The sequence below is a fragment of the Poecilia reticulata genome, chromosome 7, assembly GCF_904066995.2.
Source record: "Poecilia reticulata chromosome 7, P_reticulata-male-v2, whole genome shotgun sequence".
NCBI classification, from domain to species: Eukaryota; Metazoa; Chordata; class Actinopteri; order Cyprinodontiformes; family Poeciliidae; genus Poecilia; species Poecilia reticulata.
The window spans coordinates 24,012,625-24,037,265 of record NC_088836.1 but is presented as its reverse complement, the minus strand read 5'-3'; the positions used below and the strand labels follow the sequence as shown (position 1 = coordinate 24,037,265).

Sequence of the window (24,641 nt, the reverse complement as noted above, 5' to 3'; positions counted from 1 at the left end):
GCATGTCCAAAATGTTGCAATGTCTTTTCTTTACACTTCAGACAAGCATACATGAGAATTGTCAAAAACTGCATTTATTTCAGGAATTGGTATATAAAAAAAGAAACTTTTCTACAGAATCATTACAGTTATGCTTTTCTAGAATTTATTGCTTTTGGTTTAATTCTGATTGACAGATTCTAGCTCCTTCATGTAAATAATTTTATTCACATTCCAGGGCTTTGGGTAGCAAAACAGGGTTCAGTGCTCAGGCTAATTCTCTTTAGCTTACTGTAGGCCTAAATCCTCAGACAGCATGGAATAAATTACTACTATGATGTTGATATTAAACTATATTTATTCACAAAGTCTTATAGAGTGAAAAACATGCACTGTAAATTGACTTTGTTTAAAAAATGTATGCAAACTCAATTCATTGCCTCAAAAAAAATCAAGTTTTCAAAAATAATTTTTTTTTACCATATATAAGCTGCACCAGGGGCGGAGCTATAGGGGGTGGCTGGGGGTGCGGCTGCCCCCCCCCCCCCCCCCCCCCCGGGCCGGATGGGGGCCTGGGTCTGGAGGTGCCAGGGAGGGAGGAATGGTTTCAAGTCGCTTAAATGTCTGATTATAGACTGAGAAAGTGCGCCCTCGCCTGTTGAGAAAGGTGTATTTAATGTTAAAGTCAACAGTTTCAGTTTCGCTCCCCCCCCTACCGGCTCAACAACCTGCAGCGGCTGATGCACGTAAGGGGCCTAGTCATTCGTTAGGGGCCCGGTAATTGGCCCCGCCCCCCTGCCCGACGCTGACTTGCTCCGCTAGTGAACTGCACACAACTTAACTTGATAATTTTGAGTAAATTGTATTACATCATAGGACACAACTACAGGAAAACCTAATTAGTTCTTCCTTAAACATATACAGAGTCAATGCATGTTTACTACCTCTCCTCGGGCTGCCACCTTATCGTGGTGGAGGGGTTTGAGTGTCCCAATGATCCTAGGAGCTATGCTGTCTTTGGCTTTATGCCCCTGGTAGGGTCACCCAAGCCAGATAGGTCCTAGGTGAGGAACCAGACAAAGCGCAGCCCGAAGACCCCTTATGATGCACGACAACCTTGGATCTAGCATTCCCTCGCCCGGACGCGGGTCACCGGGGCCCCACTCTGGAGCCAGGCCTGGAGGTGGGGCACGATAGTGAGCGCCTGGTGACCGGGCTTTTACCCACGGAGCCCGGCCGGGCTCAGCCCAAAGAGGAGACGTGGGTCCCCCTTCCAATGGGCTCACCACCTGTCGGAGGGGCCAAGGGGTCGGGTGCAGTGTGTAACGGGAGGCAGCCGAGGGAGGGGACCCTGGCGGTCTGACCCTCGGCTGCAGAAGCTGGCTCTTGGGATGTGGAACGTCACCTCTCTGGTGGGGAAGGAACCAGAGCTAGTGTGCGAGGCTGAGAGGTTCCGGCTAGAAATAGTTGGCCTCACCTCGACGCATGGCTCTGGAACCAGTCTCCTTGAGAGAGGCTGGACGTACATCCACTCTGGAGTTGCCCACGGTGAGAGGCGCCGGGCAGGAGTGGGCATACTTGTTGCTCCCCATCTCGGTGCCTGTACGTTGGGGTTCACCCCGCTGAACGAGAGTTTCACGCTTGTTTGATACTAAAACACGGTCGCCAACCCCAATAGATTTCCCTTTAGTATGGCGATTGTAGAGACCAGCCTGTCGATCTTGTTCTTTGTTTGCATGATTTTGAGCTATGGCCATTGCATCTTGAAGATCTTTAGTCAGGAACAGTACATACTTATCATATCCAGCAATTTCAGGATCTTGGAGGATGTTCTTGAAAAGCACATCAACAGGGAAGCGTGGCACTCTCCCATTCATCAGATAAAAAGGGGCATAGCCTGTGGTTTCATTGACTGTGCAGTTGTACATGAAGGTCAATGTCTGAAGTTGTTTTGGCCAATTCTGTTTTGCATCTGATGCAAGTGCTCTTATGTTTCCCAGGGTTCTGTTGAAATGTTCCACACTGCCATTACCCATTGGATGGTAGGGTGTCGTATGGGATTTTCTCACACCAGCAACTTTCAACAGTTCGCTTAGGAGCTGACTTTCAAAGGATGGGTCTTGGTCAGAATGGATTCTCTCAGGGAAACCATAGATGCAAAAGTACTTGTCCCAAAGCTGCCTCACCACTTGTTTTGCAGATTGGTCACGGCAAGGAAAGGCATGGACGAGCCATGTGAAATGGTCAGTTACAAGCAGTACATCAACGGATCTGTTGTTAGAATCCTCCGCGGTCCAAAAGTCTATACACACAATCTCCAGTGGTGCAGATGTTTTTATACTCTCAAGAGGTGCTCGACCATCTGGGACACTGACGAACATACTCTTTGACATCACGGTCAATATGGGGCCAGAAGAACTTCTGACGAGCAATAGAGGTTGGTTTTTCCGTATTGGATTTAACTTTGCATTGTTTCATAGCTTTTCTGATACATCAGTCGGACAATCAAAATGAACACTGATTCATTAACACTGTCCCAAATTAGCCTAATGACTAGGGATGAATTGGTTGTCTTGGTTGTGGATTTTTTACAAAGGCTTAAGGAAAAAACTGCGATACTGATTTAGGACTCCATAATGCAGGATGATTTGGAAAAAGCTCATGAACAAATTGAGCTTTTAAATGAGAAAATTGATTCACTCACTAAAGAGCTAAACTGGTCTCTCAAGCAGAACAAATACCTGGAAAATCTGAAAATCCCAAAGTTAAAAAACGAGGTAGAGACCCGAAGTTCCCACAGGACTCAGCTGTTGTCTGAGGTCAAACAGTACCAAATTAAGGTCAAAGATCTTCAATCCTCTTTAAAAAACCTTGAGAGGGAGTCAAAACAGCAGGTTGAGAAGGTTGAGGCAGAAAAGTGGCAAATTGTGTCTGAAATCAATGCATACAAAGTGAAGGCTGAAAAACATCAAAGCGAAGTGAAGAAACTTGAGTTCGAACTGTCCCGAAAGATTGATGAGATCGGCATAAAGAATCAGGAGATTTTGAGAGAAAAGGACAGGTACAGACTTCTCGAGGCCAAGGTAAACGCTCTAGAAAAGCAGTTGAAAGAGACAGAGAAGGAAAACAAAATTCTTGAGAAGAAGCTTCCGAAAACCCCGCTGGAGGAAGCAATAGATAGAACTAAACAAGAGTTTAAAGCAAGGGCCGATTTATCGTCAAGCGCTGATACCTCCAGGCTCTTAGCCTTCCAACAACAAAGAGAGGCTCTCTCTGTGAAAAAAGCTTTAGAACAGTGTTTTTCAACCTTTTTTGAGTCGAGGTACACTGTTTTAATTGAAAAAATCTCGAGGCACACCACCAACCAAAAATGGAAACAAAGATACTCTAGCCAACTATATTACATTTATAGTCAGTCTCCTGAATAGGAATCAAATAAACACAAAAATGTATTTTTATCACATTTTACATTTATTTAAAATTGCACTCAACGTGTCCACTTCAAAAATACGCCTGAACAGTGCTACAACACTGTGGTGTTAAATTTAAAGAAGTTGTAAAAAACTTCAAAGTGTTTTACAAACTAATCCACAAGCATTCTTATAGCCGGAATACAGAAAATAATTCTTCTTATTCTGAAAGAAGCAATAATATTTGGGAAACATTTCACTTCATATTCACTGTTACAATATGAAGAGTTGCATGTACAAAATGTCAATATCTGTATATTTTAGCCTCCCAGAGTGAAACCTGTGCATGTTTGGATGAAAACAGCTGATTTCCTGGCAGAAATTGAAGAAAGACAAAGCTCTTCCTCTACAGCTCTGTCTCTCTCTGGTTTTAGTTTTTATAGTAGCCAGGCTGGAGAAGCTCACTTCACAGATATGTTGCGGGAAATGGACTCATGCTCTTTCCAACTACTGCTGAACTTCACTGTCTTTTCCATCACTGTCATCAGTCTTTCTAGATTCAGTGCTCTCACCGCTACCTGTAACATTCATGCATCACTAATTCTCGTTTTAATGTAAAATGCTCTGTACCTACTGCCATCTAGTGGTAAGAAAATTATTACGCCACTAGTCACTACTACAGCAGTCACTCAAAGATGGCATTATTTGCAGATAATTAATTTTCAAAAAATATTTTAAAACCAATTATCGTATTTTCCGGACTATAGAGCGAACCATACTAGCACCTTCAATTAAAAAAAACAAACAAAAACTGGAAGCTAAGCTGCTCTCGGTTTTCCATAAGGACCCAGCAGAAGGCGGCGTCCTAATAAATCTGCTGCATATATTAAGGACGCAGCACTCCGTTTCCAAAGCCGAATCATTGTTTCGTTCACACCTAGTTTAAGTGCAGCGGCTCTATTTCCCTCCTGTAGTGCCAGATCGACAACCCTCAACTTAAAAGCTGTATGATATGAGTTTGAAAACATTTCTCCCGTCGTGCCTGCTGCTAGCATGTGGTTGTTCTAAATTAGCGCGTTCTTCTTTGATTTACAATTTTGACTTCTAATGATTCACTTCCTGCTAGAGAGCCCCCTGGTGGTTGAAGAAAAATCCACAGAAAAGCTGAACCGGGCTGCAATCCGCATGGTTCAAAGCTTAGGAAAAAAGTAGCATCTTATAGTCCGGAAAATACGGTACCGTAGTGAAATTGAATAATTTCCACGGCACACCTGACGATCACTCACGGCACACTAGTGTGCCGCGAAACAGTGGTTGAAAAACACTGCTTTAGAACATACAGAATCTGATTGGAAAGACCTAAAGACACAAATTAACTTTTAAAAGAGAAAATTGATTCAGTCACTAAAGAGCTAAACTGGTCTCTCAAGCAGAACAAATACCTGGAAAATCTGAGAATCCCAAAGTTAAAAAACGAGGTAGAGACCCAAAGTTCCCACAGGACTCAGCTTTTGTCTGAGGTCAAACAGTACCAAACGGGGTATATGCCACGGACTTCCGTTTTAGCACTTCCGCATTTTTATGCCACATAGAATGCTTCCGGTGCACAGGCAACAGTATGTTGACAGTGGCTCCTCAGTCCTGCAGGACTATTAATGATGCCTATAGAATTATTCAGACGTCCTGAAACACTCCAGCAACAACAAAAGATTTAAGCTGGATGTGTCAAAACTTCACAATAACTTCGAAGGTAAGTTAATAAATCTGTTGCGTTTTCTTGTTCAGTACTCATCTTTAAAATGAATCACACTTCTTTTCGTTAGATATTTATTTATTTTTTTAAACTTTATTTAAACAAGGTAAGTACAAACAAGAAAGGCAAATACAACAGTGGAACTCTGTAGAAGGCATAATAGAGGCAGATTTCAGAGTGAAAATACAGAGATTGCTAAGGAGAAAAATTATAACATATCATTATGACAATAATAATAATAATGAAATTAATGAAACAATAACTGAAATAGCAACAAGGGGATTTATATGTTAGGATAGATTGACGGGCAATTCCATTCAGTCAGGTCTTCAAATGATCCAATACATTTCAGAGATTTCAAATATAACAGGAATTCAGATAAAAACTGTTTAAAAATTGGAGATGATCTCAGCATTCTTTGTTTATGAATAAAAAATTTGGCCAAACAAAATATTAGATTACAACATATTTCCATTTTTTTGTTTTCCAATAACACTCCAAAGGTTACCATATCTCTCAAAATAAATTCAGGAAGTGCAATTTTTGATTTGATCCACTTTTCTAAACAATTCCAAAATATTTTGGTGTGATTGCAGTCATAGAAGACGTGGTCTATTGTTTCAACATCACTTTCACAAAATGAACATTTATTGTCATCAATATTAAAGCGAATTCTTAGTAGCTCTTTTGAGGGGTAAATTGCATTTAAAATTTTAAAATGTGTTTCTTTAGCTGTTGGTTGAATGGGGAGTTTAATATAAAGAGTTCTCAACCTTTCAATTGTTATTTTATCAAACTTGGAAAGAATGTTATTTTTATTTATTTTCCCAGGGAATAAAGTCTCATTTAAACAGTTTCTAATTGTGTGGTTATTGAATTTTGGATCAGTGAGTGATATTCCATTAATTAATAAATTGGGTAGTTGTGGGGTCATCGGATTATATGTTATTATATTTTTAAACTGATTAATAAATTGTTTTGGTAAGGCATTATATAATTTCATAAACTCAACTTTTGGGGGAAAGAATTGATATTTTGCACAGAATTGTACGTAGTTTAGCATGCAACCATTAACATCCATTAAGTGTATAATAGACCAAATATTCTTTTCCATCCAATCTTTGTAAAATAAGGATTTGTTTCGATGCAGGATGAATCTGTTATTCCATATGATAAAGCTGTATGGCGAGTAGTTGTGTACATAGAGCATCTTCCAGTATAGTAATACTTTTTTATGGAACTCTGATAGTTTAATGGGCAATTTATGTATATTGAAATCAGCTAGAAGTACAAGTTTTAAACCACCTATTTTGTTAAAAACATAATTAGGGACACAATACCAAAATAGTTGAGAATTTTTAATCCAGGATTTTAACCAGTTAATCTTAAGAGTACCGTTAAGACATTCAAAGTCAATTACTTTCAGACCGCCATCTTTGATTTCTTTGATCATGTGACCTTTCCGTAGGTAGTGTGGCCTGTTTCTCCAAATAAAGTTCATGTTCATTTTATTAATAGTTTTAGTTAAACTATTTGGTGTCATGATGTCAGTTCTTTTGGGTTTATTTCTGTATTCTCATTCTATGTTTAGGGGTTTATTCTGTGTTTCTATGTTTATTCTGGTCATTTACCCTCTGTTGATTAGTAATCTCGTTCACCTGTTCCCCTGGTTATTTAAGTCGGCGTGCACCATTGTGTGGCGCTGGATCGTCGTCGGATTGTTGTCTGATCATTGTTCTGTTTGTTCCTGTGTTCAAGAGAGTAGAAGAAAGGTACCTCCGAGTTTAGTTTAGTTTTTTTTTAGGAAGACTCCGCAAGTTGTACCTTTGTATTTGACCTCTGTCATCTGTGTGTACGATGAAGAATAAACGCAGAACTACACGCCGTTGGCTCCCTGAGCATTCGTTCCAAGCGTTTTCAACCACCCCCCTGACAGAACGATCCAGCCACTACGCAAGAACGAATCATGACTTGGGGGGCCATACTCCGCGCTCATGTTCTCCTCCACGGCTGGGGGAGGATGAGTTGTGGGATTTTTTCTACGGGGACCGAGAGGACTTTTTTCCGTGGGGTGTCCCCTGGTCGTCTGAAGGAGGACGGACTCGATCTGTTCGCCGACATCTCACGCTGCAGGGTCTCTCTCCTGAGGGGCCGCTGCTGCTTCGAGTTTCCCTGCCCGGGCCACCGGATTGTGGGTCCCAGAGTATGACTTACCTGAGCCGCTTGCCACCTCATCACTGGCTCCTGTCTCATCGAGTGGGTTGGGACTGAATACCTTCCCCGACGCTTCACACCACTCCCGCGAAGGTGGGGGAGACGAGCCCTTCTGTAATGAAGATGGTGGGAGGCTCCTGGTTGGTTTTCTCTATGGGGTCCTATTGGAACTGTTCCACCCTGTTTCGGAGAGGATTGAGGATCCTGCTCCGAAGTTTCCAGTAGTTCCAGAGTTCCAGTCTGTTTCGGAGAGGATTGAGGATCCTGCTCCGAAGTTTCCAGTAGTTCCAGAGTTCCAGTCTGTTTCGGAGAGGATTGAGAATCCTGCTCCAGAGTTTCCAGTAGTTCCAGAGTTCCAGTCTGTTTCGGAGAGGATTGAGAATCCTGCTCCGGAGTTTCCAGCTGTTCCAGTGTTCCAGTTTGTGCCGGGGGGAATTGAGAATCCTGCCCCAGCATTTCCGGTATTCGAGACCGTTCCTGAGCTGCTCCTAAGTCCTGATCTGGAGCTTCCATCGGATTTGGCGTTCTTACCTGCGCCAAGGGAGTTCCGTGACCCTGCTCCAGAGTTGACGGTGGGTTCCGAGCTTCTACCTGTGCCAGAGGAGTTTAGAGATCCTGATCCGAGGGTTCTGGGTCTCCTGGAGTCCTCACCTGTTCCAGTGGGGTCTTGCGATCCGGTTCCGGAACTCCTGGATGTTCCAAATTCCCGGTCTGCTTCCTTGGAGACCTGTGGCCCTGAGCCTGAGACCTCAAGTCGTCCCGAGGGTCCACAGGCTCCGGAGTTCTCTGACGTTCTAGCTCCGGGATTTCAAGTGATCCCCATTTTCTTGCTGTCCGGTTCGAGGAGGCAAGTTTCAGAGCCAGTGGACATTGCAGCTTTAGATGACGCATTGAGCCCGCACGGGCGAGGGTGGGTCGTGGTCCGCAAACGGCTTGGAGACGCCGTCTGCTCTATGGATTTCGCTGTTCGGTACGCGGTCGGACCTCACGTCGATTGCCGGGCTGGTCGCCTGAGGTTAGGCGAATCTGGCGTCGACGTCTGGGTCGACCACCGGAAGGGCTTTGGGCATCACGATGGTGGCCATGCCGTCCGCCTGACCTGAGACAGACTAATGTCCGGGTCCGCGTTTTAGTTCGGTGGAGCCAACATGTTGATTTTCCGGTTCACGGACTCTTGGGGGTTTTTCTTAGGTCTGTCTCTGTGACAGTGTTTTTTGTTTTTTGCTCTGCCCCACGCCAGTTTTGGGTCGCTTTGGACTTGGTACTTTCTTCCAGTTAGTGGGGCTCGAATGATAAGTGTTTGTTTCTTTTTGTTTGGGCGTCTGGTATCCGCCCTTAAGGGGGGGATTCTGTCATGATGTCAGTTCTTTTGGGTTTATTTCTGTATTCTCATTCTATGTTTAGGGGTTTATTCTGTGTTTCTATGTTTATTCTGGTCATTTACCCTCTGTTGATTAGTAATCTCGTTCACCTGTTCCCCTGGTTATTTAAGTCGGCGTGCACCATTGTGTGGCGCTGGATCGTCGTCGGAATGTCGTCGGATTGTTGTCTGACCATTGTTCTGTTTGTTCCTGTGTTCAAGAGAGTAGAAGAAAGGTACCTCTGAGTTTAGTTTAGTTTTTTTTGAGGAAGACTCCGCAAGTTGTACCTTTGTATTTGACCTCTGTCATCTGTGTGTACGATGAAGAATAAACGCAGAACTACACGCCGTCGGCTCTCTGAGCATTCGTTCCAAGCGTTTTCAACCACCCCCCTGACATTTGGGACAGCAGTGCTACAAGTTGAATAAATTAATCTTGATAAACTTTCCATTTTTGATAAGTAAATCCGTCCTAAAATAGAAAGGTCTCGTTGGAGCCATAAGTTTAGTCTGGATTTACATTCTTTAATCTTTTTTTCAATAGTTACGGTTGATTCTTGGTTTTTGGTTATTACAGTACCCAAGTATTTAATTTCAGATTTAACTGGAATGCTAGATATTTCTTTTAGGGAAGTGTCATGAATAGCTATAAGCTCACATTTCTTTAAGTTCAACATTAGACCTGAAGCCTCTGAAAAGGATTTAATTTTATCAATTACAATTGGAACTTGCTTGTAATTTTTTAAGAAAACGGTGGTGTCATCTGCTAACTGGCTAATGATTAATTCTGTACCGAAAACATCTAATTTCTCAATGTCTTCACAGTTTTTAAGATAGATCGCTAACATTTCTGCAACTAAATTAAAGAGAAATGGGGAAATGGGACACCCTTGAGGAATTCCAACATCAATGTTAAATCTAGCTGTGGTGCCCTGAGGCAGTATTACACAACTATTAATGTTTTGATATAGGTCTTTAATTAAGTTAATAAAGTTTGCTCCAAAGCCTAGATGCTCAAGAACTGAGAATAAGAATTGGTGTTCCACCGAGTCAAAGGCCTTATAAAAGTCAAGGAAAAGGATAAAGCCATCATCTTTAATCATGTCTCTATATTCAATCAGGTCCTTTACCAGTCTAATGTTGTTGTGGATTGATCTTCCTTTTAAGAAGCCAGACTGTGATTCAGCAATAATGTTTGAGATTCCTGTTTGGAGACGCATGGTAAATATGTATGTTAGTAATTTATAATCTGAATTTCTGAGTGTAATTGGTCTTCTATTCTCAATCTTGGGTCCTTGTCTGGTTTGGGGATACATATAATAAGTCCTTGTTTCATTGTAGTAGGTATAGTATGATTTTTAAAAATATCTGTAAAAACTTGATGTAGTAAAGATTTTATGTCTTCCCAAAAGTGTTTATAAAAGTTTCCTGTGAGTCCATCTGGACCTGGTGCTTTGTTTAATGATAAGCGATTAACAGCCTTATCAAGTTCTTCTATTGTAATATTGTTGTCACAAGTTTGTTTGAAATTATCTTCTATTTTAGGGATAAATGTTTAAATTTTTTTTAAAAAGGTAAGAGATTTTTGTTCTGAAAATTTGGAGGTATACAAGTTGTTATAGAATTTAAAAACCTCTGTCGATATTAAGTTTGTGTCATTGATTTCAACATTATCTACTATTAAGGAGTTGATAGAATTGTGTTGTTGTCTTCTTTTTTCCAAGTTACAAAAGTAAGCAGTGTTTTTTTCTCCTTCCTCTATCCATCTCGCTCTTGATCTAACAAAAGCTCCTTTAGCCCTTTGAATATAAATTTCATCCAGTTTAGATTGGAGGAGTTGTACTTTTTGTTTGTCTTCAATTGAGGGGTTGGGTTTATTGCAATATAGGTTAAGTTGTATAATATCAAGTTCTTTTTTTTGGAGTTCTTTTTTAATTCGTTTACTGAATGAGATAGAAAATTGTCTGACCTTGTACTTTAGGAATTCCCATTTTTTCGTTAGATAGCTGTGTTCACTTTATTGCTAACGTTCAGCCTTCCGTTAACTCCATCTCTACTTCTATTTGTTAGAACAGTGCTGCTTTTACACAAGAACTCACTCTCATCGCCCCTGGTGGACAACAGCAGTACAACATGCACATAAACAAAGTGACAGGATACAGAACTTGCAGCTTTACCTTTCAAAGTAAATTATAAAACATGAACACATAACTTTTGTGTTAAGATGAGAACATATTCTAACACCCTCTTCTTTACCTTTAAATATTTAATGTCCAAAAAACCATCCTTTAAATTTCAGAAATTTTGCTTTTGGTTTAAGATGTCAGCAAACATATTTTCAGATGGACAGTACACCACATTGATTTTTCCCTCTCTCAGTGCATCACGTATAAAATGATACTTCACATCAATGTGTTTGAATCTCTGTCTGTTCACAGGGTTCTTACACAATGCAATGGCCCCTTGGTTATCGCCATGAAGCATTGTGCAGCTGTACTTCTTGTTATCAATACCATTTAAGAGTTGACTTAAATATAGACTTTCTTGAGTAGTAGCTGTTAACCCAATGTACTCAGCCTCACATGTGGAAAGAGCCACAGTTGGTTGTTTCTTGGATTTCCAGGAAATGGCTGGACCTTGTGGCGTTAAACTGAAACAATAACCTGTGGTGCTGCATCTGTCCTCTACTGAGGATGCCCAGTCAGTCACTGTAGGCTATAAGGTTCAAGTCTTCATCGTTTCTCTTGAAACTTAGTTCATAGTCACAAGTACCTTTTAGATACCTCAAAACATGTTTAGCATTCACTAAATCCTCTGTCATAGGTTTAGCTAATGTCTGGGAAAGTTTGCTCACTATCCAACTGATGTCTGGTCTGGTGCAGGTCATGGCATAAATCAGACTACCTACTATCTCGCGATAGTTTGTAGGATTCATTACTTTTGCTTCATCGCACTCACGATTTTCTTTGTGATCAAGTCTTAGTTCGCATTTGGTGGATCTTGGTTTGCAGTCCAACATTCCATATTTTTCCAACATTTTTAGGATGTACTTCTTTTGGCTCATTTTTATTTCATCATCTTTTTGCTCAAAATGTATGCCTAAAAAATTTGATATTTTTCCTAAGTCCTTCATGTTAAACTTTGATCTCATTGTTTCTTTGAAACTGTCCAAAACCTCAATGCTGCTAGCAGCAATGATCAAGTCATCCACCCAGATGAGCACGATAACCGTGTCATTTTCTGTTTGTTTTCTGTACACACAATGATCAACTGGGTTCCTTTCAAAGTCGTTTTGTTCAAGGAGTTTGTACCAATTTCTCCCTGATTGTTTTAATCCATACAGAGATTTCTTTAATTTGTACACACATTTTTGTCCTGTTTCTGTCTGTTGTTCAAAACCCTCAGGCTGTTCCAAGTAAATTTCTTCTGCAATTGGGGCATGCAAATAAGCTGTTTTGACATCCATCTGATGTACTTTAAGGTTGTTCTGAACTGCTATCTGCATTAATGCTCGCACTGATGTTATGTTAGCTGTTGGAGCAAAAGTTTCATGGTAGTCTATACCTTCTGTTTGGCTGTAGCCTTTTGCTACACACCTAGCTTTAAAAATCTCTTTTCCTTCATGTTCTTTAAGCGCATATACCCACTTCCCTCCAACTGTATTCCTACCTTCTGGTAGAACGCTCAGTTCAAATGTTTCGTTTTCTTTAAGCGAGTCAATTTTGTCCCTCATTGCCTGTCTCCATTTGTCTGCCTGTGGTGACTTCTGAGCCTCACTGAATGTTTGAGGGATACCAAACACAGCCCTGTAACAGTGATCAACAGTTATCTGTGTTACATCTTTAGTTTTAGAATCTAATTGGTAATCTTCAAGGTATTTTGTCGGTCTTTTCTCTCTTTTTGGATAACGATCACTTTGTTTTGTTTGAGTTTGATCATCAATTTCACTCCCAGTGATATAATCTTCAAACTCTGCATTTTGAGTTTCCTGAAGAGTAATTTCCTCTTTGTCACTTGGGGATACATTTTGGGTAACATCCTGGGTTAAGGGTGTTACATCATGTCTGTCTGTCTGCATCGGGTATCTGTGATCCTGGGTCCCTAGATCCCAAACATCTGTCTGTGTCTGTTGGTCAACACCATTTTCTTTGATGAACTTTACCAGCCTGTGTCTGGAAACTTTTCTCACCTGTGGATGGTACACCAAATAAGCTGGGCTGTTCTTGCTGTACCCTAAAAACAGTCCCTTTTCCCCTCTTGAGTCTAGTTTCTTGTGGTGGTTGTTGTACGAGTAACACTCTGATCCAAATACCCACACGTTTGAAAGATCAGGCTTTCTTCCTGTCATCAAGAAATATGGGGTGTTTTTGGTTCTGTTATTATAACATCTGTTGCGAATGTGGGCAGCATATGGCCACAGTTCTTTAGGTAAGCCCTTTTCTGATAACATACACCTTCCCATTTCAAAGAGCGTTCTCCACTGTCTCTCTGCTTTTCCGTTTTGGTGTGGGGAGTACGGTGACGACGTTTCATATCTAATGCCTTTAGCTCTGAGTAGTGTTTGAAAATCATTACATGTGTACTCGGTACCATTGTCAGACCTAAAACACTTAACATTACCATAGGGTGCACAGTCTGCCAGAAACTGTTTTGTTGCTTTAGTCACATCACTTTTGTTTTTCAGAAAGTAGACTGCAATAGATCCTGAGAAATCAACAGTAAAGGAAATAGCATACCTGTGTCCTTCTAAGCCTATAGGGTCAATAGGTCCTGATAGGTCAGTATGAACCAACTCTAGTGGCTTGCTCGTTTTAACATCTGACTCTTTGTTTTTGCTGTTGATAAATTTCCCTTCTGCACAGATGTTACACTCCATTTTACTGTTGTCAGTGATTTTCATTCCCTCTACCACATTTTGTAATTTCAGAACATCAGCCATGTTGCAATGTCCTAATATTTCATGCCATGTTTTCAGATCACAAGCTAGCTTCACTGTATCTCTGTTCATCATATCATTTAAGTTTTCCTCAATGCATCCTTCATTATTGCTTTTCATCCTCAGGTAATACAGTTCCTCATGTGCCTCAATAGGGAACACAGTACCATCTTTGCTCAGCAGTTCATTCTGCCCATCTGTAAATGTTACACTGGTTCCATTGGCTGTAGCTGATATCACAGAAAATATGCTCTGTGGGTAGGATGGGATGAGTAAAGCATTTTTCAGAGTAACTTTAACATACATCCCCTTTGAATTCAACATTTCAATCTGTGCATCACCACGCTTCAGTGCAACATTGTTCATCTTTCCATCTGCCAGTTCCATGTAGTGCCTACTTGGGTTAAAAGTCTTGTCAATTCTTGTGAACATTTCCTCATCAGTGATGATGTGTGATGTGGCTCCACAGTCCACCATTATTCCATTAAGCTTGATGTTGTAAGGCAGAAGATTCCGGCTGACTTTGAACACCATGGTCTGGTCCTGCATGTCTAAAGTCTGTTTGGCATCATCTTTCCGTTTCGATCTTCTTCTGCATGTCTCGTCACTATGAGTTGTACTTCTGTGGTAGCTGCACCATTTTGGCGCGGTCTTTTGGCGGCAGTCTCTCGCCATGTGCCCGCACTGTCCACAGTTGTAGCAGTTTACAGTCGTCATGTCCACTTTCATTACATTATCTGACTTCAGTTTGCTTTCAAACTTTTCTGTCTCTTCATAGCTTCGAAGTCTGCTCTTAAACTGAGTGAACGTCAAGTCTTCACTGCTCTGTGTTGTGTGAATAGCAAAAGGCTTGTATGATTCCGGGAGTCCCTTCAGAATCATTGCTATTATTAGTCCATCACTAATAACCTCTTTTGCATTTCTCAGAGACGTTACTGCTTTTTCAGCACGTAAAACATAGTCTGTCACTGTTTCGCCAGGTTCTTTAAACAGGGACGTGAGCTCTGTGTAAAGGGCGATGATCCTGGGCTGGCGTAATGGCCGCGTAATATCTGCAGAGCTTTCTTCCCATCGTCGGCGGCATCTCTCATCACCAACGACAGGCTCTTATCATCGAGGACCTGGATTAGTCCCGCGTAACATTCCGTGTTTTTCTCTTCGTCTTGGTCCGCGGTAGATAGGATGGTGTCTTTTAAGCCTAGCGTTTTTAAGTAAGCGAGGAACTTTACCTCCCAAAGTTCGTAGTTGTTTTCGTCTCAGTTAAAAACTAGTCTGTCCCATCGTCCTCCCGTGCGGTGCCTGGGCCCATAACCTGTTGCGTTTTCTTGTTCAGTACTCATCTTTAAAATGAATCACACTTCTTTTCGTTAGATAGCTGTGTTCACTTTATTGCTAACATTCAGCCTTCCGTTAACTCAATTTCTACTTCTATTTGTTAGAACAGTGCTGCTTTTACACAAGAACTCACTCTCATCGCCCCTGGTGGAAAACAGCAGTACAACATGCACATAAACAAAGTGACAGGATACAGAACTTGCAGCTTTACCTTTCAAAGTAAATTATAAAACATGAACACATAACACAAAATAACTCAAAGACAAGTTAAGATGAGAACATATTCAAACAAAATCGTTTGTATTCACCATAATGCCTCATATGTCTGACGCAGCTAACAGGGACAAGCTTACAAAGGTGTTATGTAAATGTTATGTGTTTTGATTATCTGTGCATTGTGCAATCTACATATCTATGCTGTATAGATAGATAAAGATATAAACATATATACACTGCTCAAAAAAATAAAGGGAACACTTGGGATTTGCCTCGTTCTTGGCGGCCGGATCGGCGGCGACCGATGTTGCCTTCATATTTTCAAATGCCAGTAGAATTCGAACCACGTAAGATAAAGCAAAAAAAATTTTTGCATATAAAACTGTAAGAATTACACTTCCTTTTCCGACCGTAAACATCCCCCTCGAGTTGCAGTGTGCGCGCAGACGAGTTCACAGATTTATAGTAATAAGGATGGGCCCAAAGATGCAAAGCAAACATGACGTGGCATCCATCCTTATATTTGTAGATCTGCTCGGGTGTGGCCAATCACTTCCTGTGTTGGATATCTTGTTCTGACGTTGACAGCATGAAATATCGTGACATTTCATCAAATCTCAACGGACGCAATTTCCGGTTCCCATGAGGTTTTTTCCTACAGGTGTTTGCGCTATTCGGCTCGGCTTTTGCTAGCAAGCAAGCACGTGCTCGATATTTTTCGCAGCATCTATTTGAAAACACGGTGCGAACAATAAAAAAAATTATGAGAAGACGAGGAGTAAGAAGATTTTACTCTGCGGCCGAAGTCTTGGAGCTCGTCACCGCTCCCAATGGCGAGAATGAAGATGACCCTGATACGGCGGACAGTGACGAGGAAGCGGACTTCATTGAAGGGATCGATCAACTTCATGAGATGTAAGTGCTCTCTCTCTCTCTCTCTCTCTCTCTCTCTCTCTCTCTCTCTCTATATATATATATATATATATATATATATATATATATATATATATATAAAAGACAAAACATGTGATTGAAGAATCTAACTAATCTGTAATGTTACGTCTGTGTGCAGTACTAACAATGGCGTGGAGGAGAAAGACGAGGAGCTGAATGAGGATGATGAAGAGGACAACAGTGTGGTGGTGGGTGCAAGTAGAGGAAGAAAAAGAAGTCGGGAGGGTCCAGCAAATAAAAGGAAACGCAAAAGGTCAGAAACTCGGGCCGATACTCAAGTCGGGTGGAAAACAGAGAAGGAGCCTGATCATTTGCCACATCCCCCACTCAATTTCCGTCCAAAGAGGAAACCAGGTGTTCAGCTGCCCCTCTCAAATGATGACATTCCCTCTCCATCAGAACTATTCAAATTATATTTTGACCAGGCTGCCATAAAGACTCTCTGTGCAAACACCAACAAAAATGCAGCAAAAAACTTAGCTGCTGGAAAAAAATTTATTTGGACTGATGTCACACCTGATGAAATGTATGCATACATTGGGCTTACTCTGTACATGGGACTGATGAAACTACCACAAATGAAAGATTTTTGGAGAACCACCACTGCATTTCGGGTTTCATATCCAGGGACAGTAATGCCCAGAGATCGTTTCATCAACATCCATGCCAATGTCCACATGAGTGACCCAAAGGATGATGCAGAGAATGACAAAAAAAAAGGGACACCTGAATATGACCCTCTGCACAGACTGCGCCCCCTGTATGACAGTTTGAAGGTTGCCTGCAAAGCGGTGTACCACCCCCAGAAAAATCTTAGTGTGGATGAAACAATGGTAGCCACCAAAGCCGAGATTGGGCTAAAACAATACATAAAAAATAAGCCGACAAAGTGGGGGATCAAACTTTTTGTGTTGTCCGACACCACAGGCTACACTACAGACTTTCATATTTACACTGGGAGGTCCACTCAAAAAACTGGAAAGGGGCTGTCCTTTGATGCTGTGATGTCACTCATCAACAAAGACTATCTTGGATCTGGATATCACATATACTGTGATAACTTCTACACCAGCCCAGCACTGTTTTGCCACCTTCACAAGCTTGGGTTTGGAGCGTGTGGTACGTACAGAAGTTCAAGAGTTGGTGTCCCAAAGACAAACAAGAATGCTCTGACCAAAAAGTCACCACGAGGGTCCATCAGAAGGCTCAGAGAGGGACCTCTCATTTTTATCAAGTGGATGGACACGAGGGAGGTCAGTGTGCGTTCCACTGTGCACACGGCCTTCAAAGGAGACGCAGTCAGACGAGTGGGAAAGGCTGGAGGACAGCATCAAGTCTTGTATGTTCCAGTGCCATCAGCTGTGAAGGATTACAACCGGTTCATGGGGGGAGTGGACTTATCTGACCAGTTGATTGGCTCCTACACTTCATGGCGGAAGTGCAAAAAATGATACAAGACTGTCCTGCACCATTTCATAGATATAGCTTTGACAAACAGCTATCTGATTCACAAAGACATGTGTGCACAGCTGGAGCAGTGGCCTCTGACACATCAGGCCTTCCAGGAGCAAATGACAACAGGGCTGTGTGGAGAAGAGCCACAAGCAGCTCCGACTACCAGCTATCGGCACCTGCCTGTTGCAATTTTTGAGGGGGCATCCGTTGGAGAAAAGGCAACAAAGGGGCGGAAAAAGTGCAAGCTTTGTGGAAAATGCACTCCTTTCATGTGTGAAGCTTGCAAACTTCCTCTCTGTGTTATTGTGGACAGGAACTGCCACAAGGACTTCCACAGCTCCAGTAGGAATTCTACAACATAAAGTCCTTGCTCTCATGACATTTTGTCATGTGGACAAACAGCAATAATACAAGTACTTGTTATTGTGATTTATGCAAACAATGAACAATATACAGTGACTGACACTTTCATTTCAATTTTTTTATTTTACTGTTGATGCACATTCTGATTGCACTGATGAAAGGATTTTTTTTTCAATGTGTTTTGGGCACTTTATTCTGATTGCACTGATGAAAGGATTTTTTTCCCCCGTTTTTTTGTTTTTAGAAAATTGGCTGTAACTTTGAAACTAAGCTTTGAAAAAACTCCAAATAAATTGTGGTTTGGTTTAGAAGGCTTGTGTGGAACTTTTTTGTATTGACAAGTTTCCAAAATAAAGTTAGGAAACTTTTCATATTTACAAAAATATGTCAAAAAACTATAAAACGAAATCAAACTGTCCACTTGGGAAGCAACACTGATTGACAATCAATTTCACCAGCTGTTGTGCAAGTGGAATAGACAACAGATGGAAATTATTGGCAATTAGCAAGACACACTCAATAAAGGAGTGGTTCTGCACGTGGGGACCACAGACCACTTCTCGGTACCTATGCTGTCTGGCTGATGTTTTGGTCAGTTTTGAATGTTGGTGCTTTCACACTCGTGGTAGCATGAGACGGACTCTACAACCCACACAAGTGGCTCAGGTAGTGCAGCTCATCCAGGATGGCACATCAATGCGAGCTGTGGCAAGGTTTGCTGTGTCTGTCAGCGTAGTGTCCAGAGGCTGGAGGCGCTACCAGGAGACAGGCCAGTACACCAGGAGACGTGGAGGAGGCCGTAGGAGGGCAACAACCCAGCAGCAGGACCGCTACCTCCGCCTTTGTGTAAGAAGGAACAGGAGGAGCACTGCCAGAGCCCTACAAAATGACCTCCAGTAGGCCACAAATGTGCATGTGTCTGCACAAACTGTTAGAAACCGACTCCATGAGGATGGTATGAGGGCCCGACGTCCACAGATGGGGGTTGTGCTCACAGCCCAACACCGTGCAGGACGCTTGGGATTTGCCAGAGAACACCAGGATTGGCAAATTCGCCACTGGCGCCTTGTGCTCTTCACAGATGAAAGCAGGTTCACACTGAGCACATGTGACAGACTCTGGAGACGCCGTGGAGAGCGGTCTGCTGCCTGCAACATCCTTCAGCATGACCGGTTTGGCAGTGGGTCAGTAATGGTGTGGGGTGGCATTTCTTTGGAGGGCCGCACAGCCCTCCATGTGCTCACCAGAGGTAGCCTGACTGCCATTAGGTACCGAGATGAGATCCTCAGACCCCTTGTGAGACCATATGCTGGTGCGGTTGGCCCTGGGTTCCTCCTAATGCAGGACAATGCTAGACCTCATGTGGCTGGAGTGTGTCAGCAGTTCCTGCAAGATGAAGGCATTGAAACTATGGACTGGCCCGCCCGTTCCCCAGACCTGAATCCGATTGAGCACATCTGGGATATTATGTCTCACTCATCCACCAACGTCACGTTGCACCACAGACAGTCCAGGAGTTGGCGGATGCTTTAGTCCAGGTCTGTGAGGAGAGCCCTCAGGAGACCATCCGCCACCTCATCAGGAGCATGCCCAGGCGTTGTAGGGAGGTCATACAGGCACGTGAAGGCCACACACAATACAGAGCCTAATTTTGACTTGTTTAAAGGACATTACATTAAAGTTGGATCAGCCTGTAGTGTGTTTTTTTCACTTTAATTTTGTGTGTGGCTCCAAATCCAGGCCTCCATTGGTTAATAAATTTGATTTCCATTGATGATTTTTGTGTGATTTTGTTGTCAGCACATTCAACTTTGTACAGAACAAAGTATTCAATGAGAATATTTCATTCATTCAGATCTATGATGTGTTATTTGAGTGTTCCCTTTATTTTTTTGAGCAGTGTAGATCTGTCTATATTGTGCCCAAGCTATCAGTCGAAGCTGAAGTTAGCTTCCGAATGTAGCATCTAATTCGGAAAATAGCTAAAGGGCGATTACACTTAATTTTTCACCATCTTGAGCTTTTTAAATGTGTTGTACTTTAAAAATTACAACACCTAGACATTTCAAACCTAACTAGATTATTCTGTACTAACAGCAGAATAAATAAAACATTTGTGAAACCTAATTGATTTGTGAAATTTGTAAAATGTCAATAGATTCCAGAACGCATTAGATCTGAATTATTAATTTGATTATTATTTTAACTTTCCGTTTTCTTTCTTTTTTTAGTCTTTACTTATAGTTGGAGTTGGACAGGAGTTCTGTTTGATGGCTTCCTGGAGGGAGAGGAGAGCTTGACAGAGCTATTGTTGCCAACAACTTTTCTCCTGCTATTAACGTTTTTGCTTTTCTTTATATGAAGTATTTCTATCAGTTCTTTTTCCGTTTTGTATACTGTATTTGTTTATACAGTATTTTTTTATTTTTACCTTAATGCTTACCTGGTCAGTTGAGGAGGAAATGTACATCCTCTTGATCACTGACAAATGTCAGAACCACATGGACTGAGCTGGTTACATCAGATCAATCTGAATCTTTATTTATCATTAAAACGACTTATTGTAATTTTAAGACAGTTATAAAATTGCATCTTTATTCTGGTGTAATGACTGCATTCTTGCAATTAAAATTTCTTCTATCCTCACCGTAATGCTCCCTACAACTCACAGAACAGATGATTGAAATAAAGGCATTTTTTGAAAGTATTTTCTGTGATTTTAGTATAGAAATTGAGGGCGGGAGGAATCGATTAAAATCAAATCTGGTATGAAAAAAAATCTTGTATCATCCAGCCTTATTCAGCATATTAAATTATATGACTAACTACATATTACTTAATATTCACATTTCTTTGCTGGTATAACCTAAATGTGTTGCATTTTAACATCTCACTTGAATTCCTGATCTACATGCAAATACTTGATATAATGTAAACACTGAGAAAAGGGGGAAAAAGTTTGTGAAATGTAGAGTATTACAAATGAGATTCAATTTTATTGTAGGTACAAACAGGATAGCAAAATGAACAGTGAATATATAATATACTTCCTAGCAGCTAATCAAACATCAGACTTGTTTTGCCTTTACTGGTAATAAAAACTCGTCACTCTGGGAGGAGAGGAAGACCGGCTCAGCCCCGTCCAGGATGACTGCAGTGTCAGGGTAGCCAACAAAGTCTGCAGGTAGATTTTTGCATATCTGGTGCTCCGGTTTCAAGATCATAGTTTAACCAAGTACTGTAAATAAAAAGTTAGTCCACGTTGTGATGATCCGGCAGACCGTGGACTGATGGATGCCGTCAGCTGGTCCAGGTGCTTGGATCCAGTGGAAAGGTAATAAGGCACAGAGGCTCAATCATGGCTCAGAAAAACATCACGAAGTGTTGCGATGCAAACCTGAAAAATTAATAAGAAAAAAAACTAATAAGTGTCCATATTTAGCTGCACAACGTAATCAAAACTAATAAATCCTCAGCTCTTTGAGAGTTTTGCTTGAAAATAAATTGACAATATCTCAGGAAATTAAATGTGTAAGTGAAATAGTTCTGGTATCACAAAGAAACTGCAAAAAAAAAAAAATGTTTCAGAGTTGTAACAACACTGAAGTTACTGAGTAAGAGTGAGCTAAAATACTACTTAGAAAATGCATGTTAAAATCTGAATACTCTTTTGAAAGTGTGCAGCTGAAATTAATTTAAACTACTAGCAGGCAAAGCACCGTGTTCGCCTAATACCTGCAACAACAATAATACAAAAAATGATGCATATAAGAGGCATTAGTTTATAAAACTAGAGGCAAACCTACCTAAATTTACCATTTTAAAAACAAAATGTAGTCATAACCTCATTTTCTAAACAGAATCTCAGTGAAAAAAAAAAAAAGAGAAATTACTTTGTGTAACGCAAGAACAAATAATAGCAGCCAAGTAGAAAAATTCACTCTAACGTGGATTATAATTATGAAACAGCAAAGGTAGATGTCATATTTCTGGGATTCGGGAAATACGTGATTTGTACCATTTGTTCTGTGGGTTTTTTTTTTATGTGGGTCGGTTCCACTTAAACGGCTGTAAAGCGAAGGTTTTGGACCTTAATCTGACTAAGTTGTCCGGGTTGAAGCGTTGCTGCTCTCGGTTGTTCTTAAATTACCGTGCTCGGTATCGCTTGGACTGCATGTTAAATGTATTTTATATAATTGTCACATAAAAAAAAATAAGGAGTTGCCTAAAAATAATTTCATACTCCGTATAACTCAAACGCAGACATCAACACAGTATTGACTTGCCTTGTGCCGAATCGCTGCCTCTGTTCTCAGCCTGTTCCCGTTGCAGTGGATTTCCTTCTGCATTATATTCCTCCAACAAATTATTCCAGTGAACGAAGCTCGTACAGCTCCCTTTTAACCTCCGTCTTCCCATTTCTGACGCTGGATCTTCAATATCCTCAAGCTTTGAAATAGCAGGCAGCTACAATCCGTGTGTTAGCTGTAGTGGCTAAGTTTTGGCTACAGTCCGCTGCCACCTTGATATCAGCAGGAAAATGAAAAAAACTAAGCACTGGACGGTACCGGCAAATTACTGGACACAACGGCACACCACAAAACTCGATTGTTGTACCAGTAGCTCACAGATATTTTAAGTTTTGCGTCTTTTTCATGGTACAGATCTTGCAACTTTGGGTAAAAACAATAGGAGCAAGCAGGACCCGGAATCAATCTATGTGGCATGAATTCAAACGGAAATACGTCACCACCTCTCGTGGTATTACCCCATTAAGGTCAAAGAGCTTCAATGCTCTTTAAAAAACCTTGAGAGGGACTCAAAACAGCAAGTTGATAAGGTTGAGGCAGAAAAGTGGCAAATTGTGTCTGAAATTAATGCATACAAGGCTCGCTACAGACACCGTGAAAGCTCAAACAAGGTGTTTCAGCAAAGATATCCCACTTTTTCAACTCCATGCGCCCTAATCAGACGCACACAATGCGTGTTTTCTCACGCAAATCCACATGCCTTCAAGTACAACTTTTTTTTAAACACATGCGCACTTTCAAAGTTTCAAAGAACCTAGCACCAACTAGGCGCAGCGAGAGCATTACACGTTTTCGATGTGTACCGTTACTGTGTAAACACAGATCGTAATCAGAACGTTATAGTGTAAACGATCCAACAAAAACGGAACAAAAACTTGTCGTGTAAACGTCCCCCAAGTTTATACGACAACGGAAAACGGTACGTTTCAGAAATATCGCACTCTGGAACCCATTTTCAATCTGTGCCGTTGTTAGAGAAAACATTTGGTGGTTTTGTGTAAATGCACACTACAAATGCAACAAAACTCTTCCGTTTTCCACCGAAATCGTTGTCGTGTAAACGGGGCCAAAGACAGGTACAGACTTCTCGAGGCCAAGGTAAACGCTCTAGAAAAGCAGTTGAAAGAGGCAGAGAAGGAAAACAAAATTCTTGAGAAGAAGCTTCCGAAAACCCCGCTGGAGGAAGCAATAGATAGAACTAAACAAGAGTTTAAAGCAAGGGCCGATTTATCTTCAAGCGCATTAACTCTGGAAAAAAAACTAACCAGGACATTAAAAGGACGTCTGACGAGACAAGAACAAGAGATGGGAAAACTCAAGGAGCAGCAGGCTGATACCTCCAGGCTCTTAGCCTTCCAACAACAAAGAGAGGCTCTCTCTGCGAAAAAAGCTTTAGAACATACAGAATCTTATTGGAAAGACCTAAAGACACAAATTAAAGACTTAAATTATCATATAAAGGAAATAACCGAAAACAGCAAGAGGGATCAAATTCAACTTAAAGAAGCCACCGACAAAGTGAATAAGGTCACACAATTATACACGAGTGAGAAAATGGGACACGAGCAATTGAAGGAGTCCTTAAAGAACAAAGAGGACAAGGTAGAAAATGAAATTACTTTTAAGAAACCTGCAGATGTCAGCAAAACTGAAAGAGAAGCAAACGATAAACAAGTTCAACCACCATTCCAGAAAAAGAAAGTCCAGCTACCAGAAATGCAAAAACGAATTTGATATGTAATCGAAGAATCCTGTATCTTCGTGACGGCAAGTTGGAGCCAGCATTTAAAGACGACCTCAAAACACAACCAAAATTAAAACTGAAGCCAACTCCCCCAAGTAAAAAGAAGCCTGAAATCCCGCATTTTACACCAGCAGGCAGGAAGGTTTGTCCCACGGAAAAAGAGCAGAGAAAAATTAGTGGGCAACCTGGCGGGAGTGCAGATGAGAACGATAAAACTCCCTTATTAGACGTTAGAGGCAAAAATATATTATGAGGTGCGTTTGGATGGATGGACAGTTCTAATCATGAAATGATAACGTCCCCATCGACTTACTTTTGTTTTTCCATAACCATCATTTTCTGTTTTAATCAAATCAACTTTATTAGCTCATTGATTAATAACTTGCATCCTTATGTGTACGGAACATTGTGTTTCTTTCGACGACACACTCTTTAAATGGGATGCATAGGTTTTCTCCGGGTGCTCTGGTTTTTCCTATGATTCAGGGAAAAAAAGTGACTAGGCTAATTGGTGTCTTTTAAATTTACCTTTGTCTCTCTCTGATTAACTGTTGGAGACACTCTTTAAATGGACACAATCTGAACTAAATGCACAGGTTTTCTCCGGGAGCT

At 41.2% G+C, this 24,641-nt stretch overlaps 1 protein-coding gene across 1 annotated transcript; it reads left to right on the top strand.

The window, feature by feature from the left end:
- Nucleotides 1–15,701: 15,701 nt before the first annotated feature.
- On the top strand, nt 15,702–18,682 carry LOC103457762 (piggyBac transposable element-derived protein 4). The gene is made up of 2 exons (XM_008398147.3): nt 15,702–16,118; nt 16,276–18,682. The coding sequence occupies exons 1-2, from the start codon at nt 15,967–15,969 to the stop codon at nt 17,606–17,608; spliced, it is 1,485 nt and encodes a 494-aa protein (XP_008396369.2). The 5' UTR covers nt 15,702–15,966; the 3' UTR covers nt 17,609–18,682.
- The last annotated feature ends 5,959 nt before the right edge of the window (nt 18,683–24,641 follow it).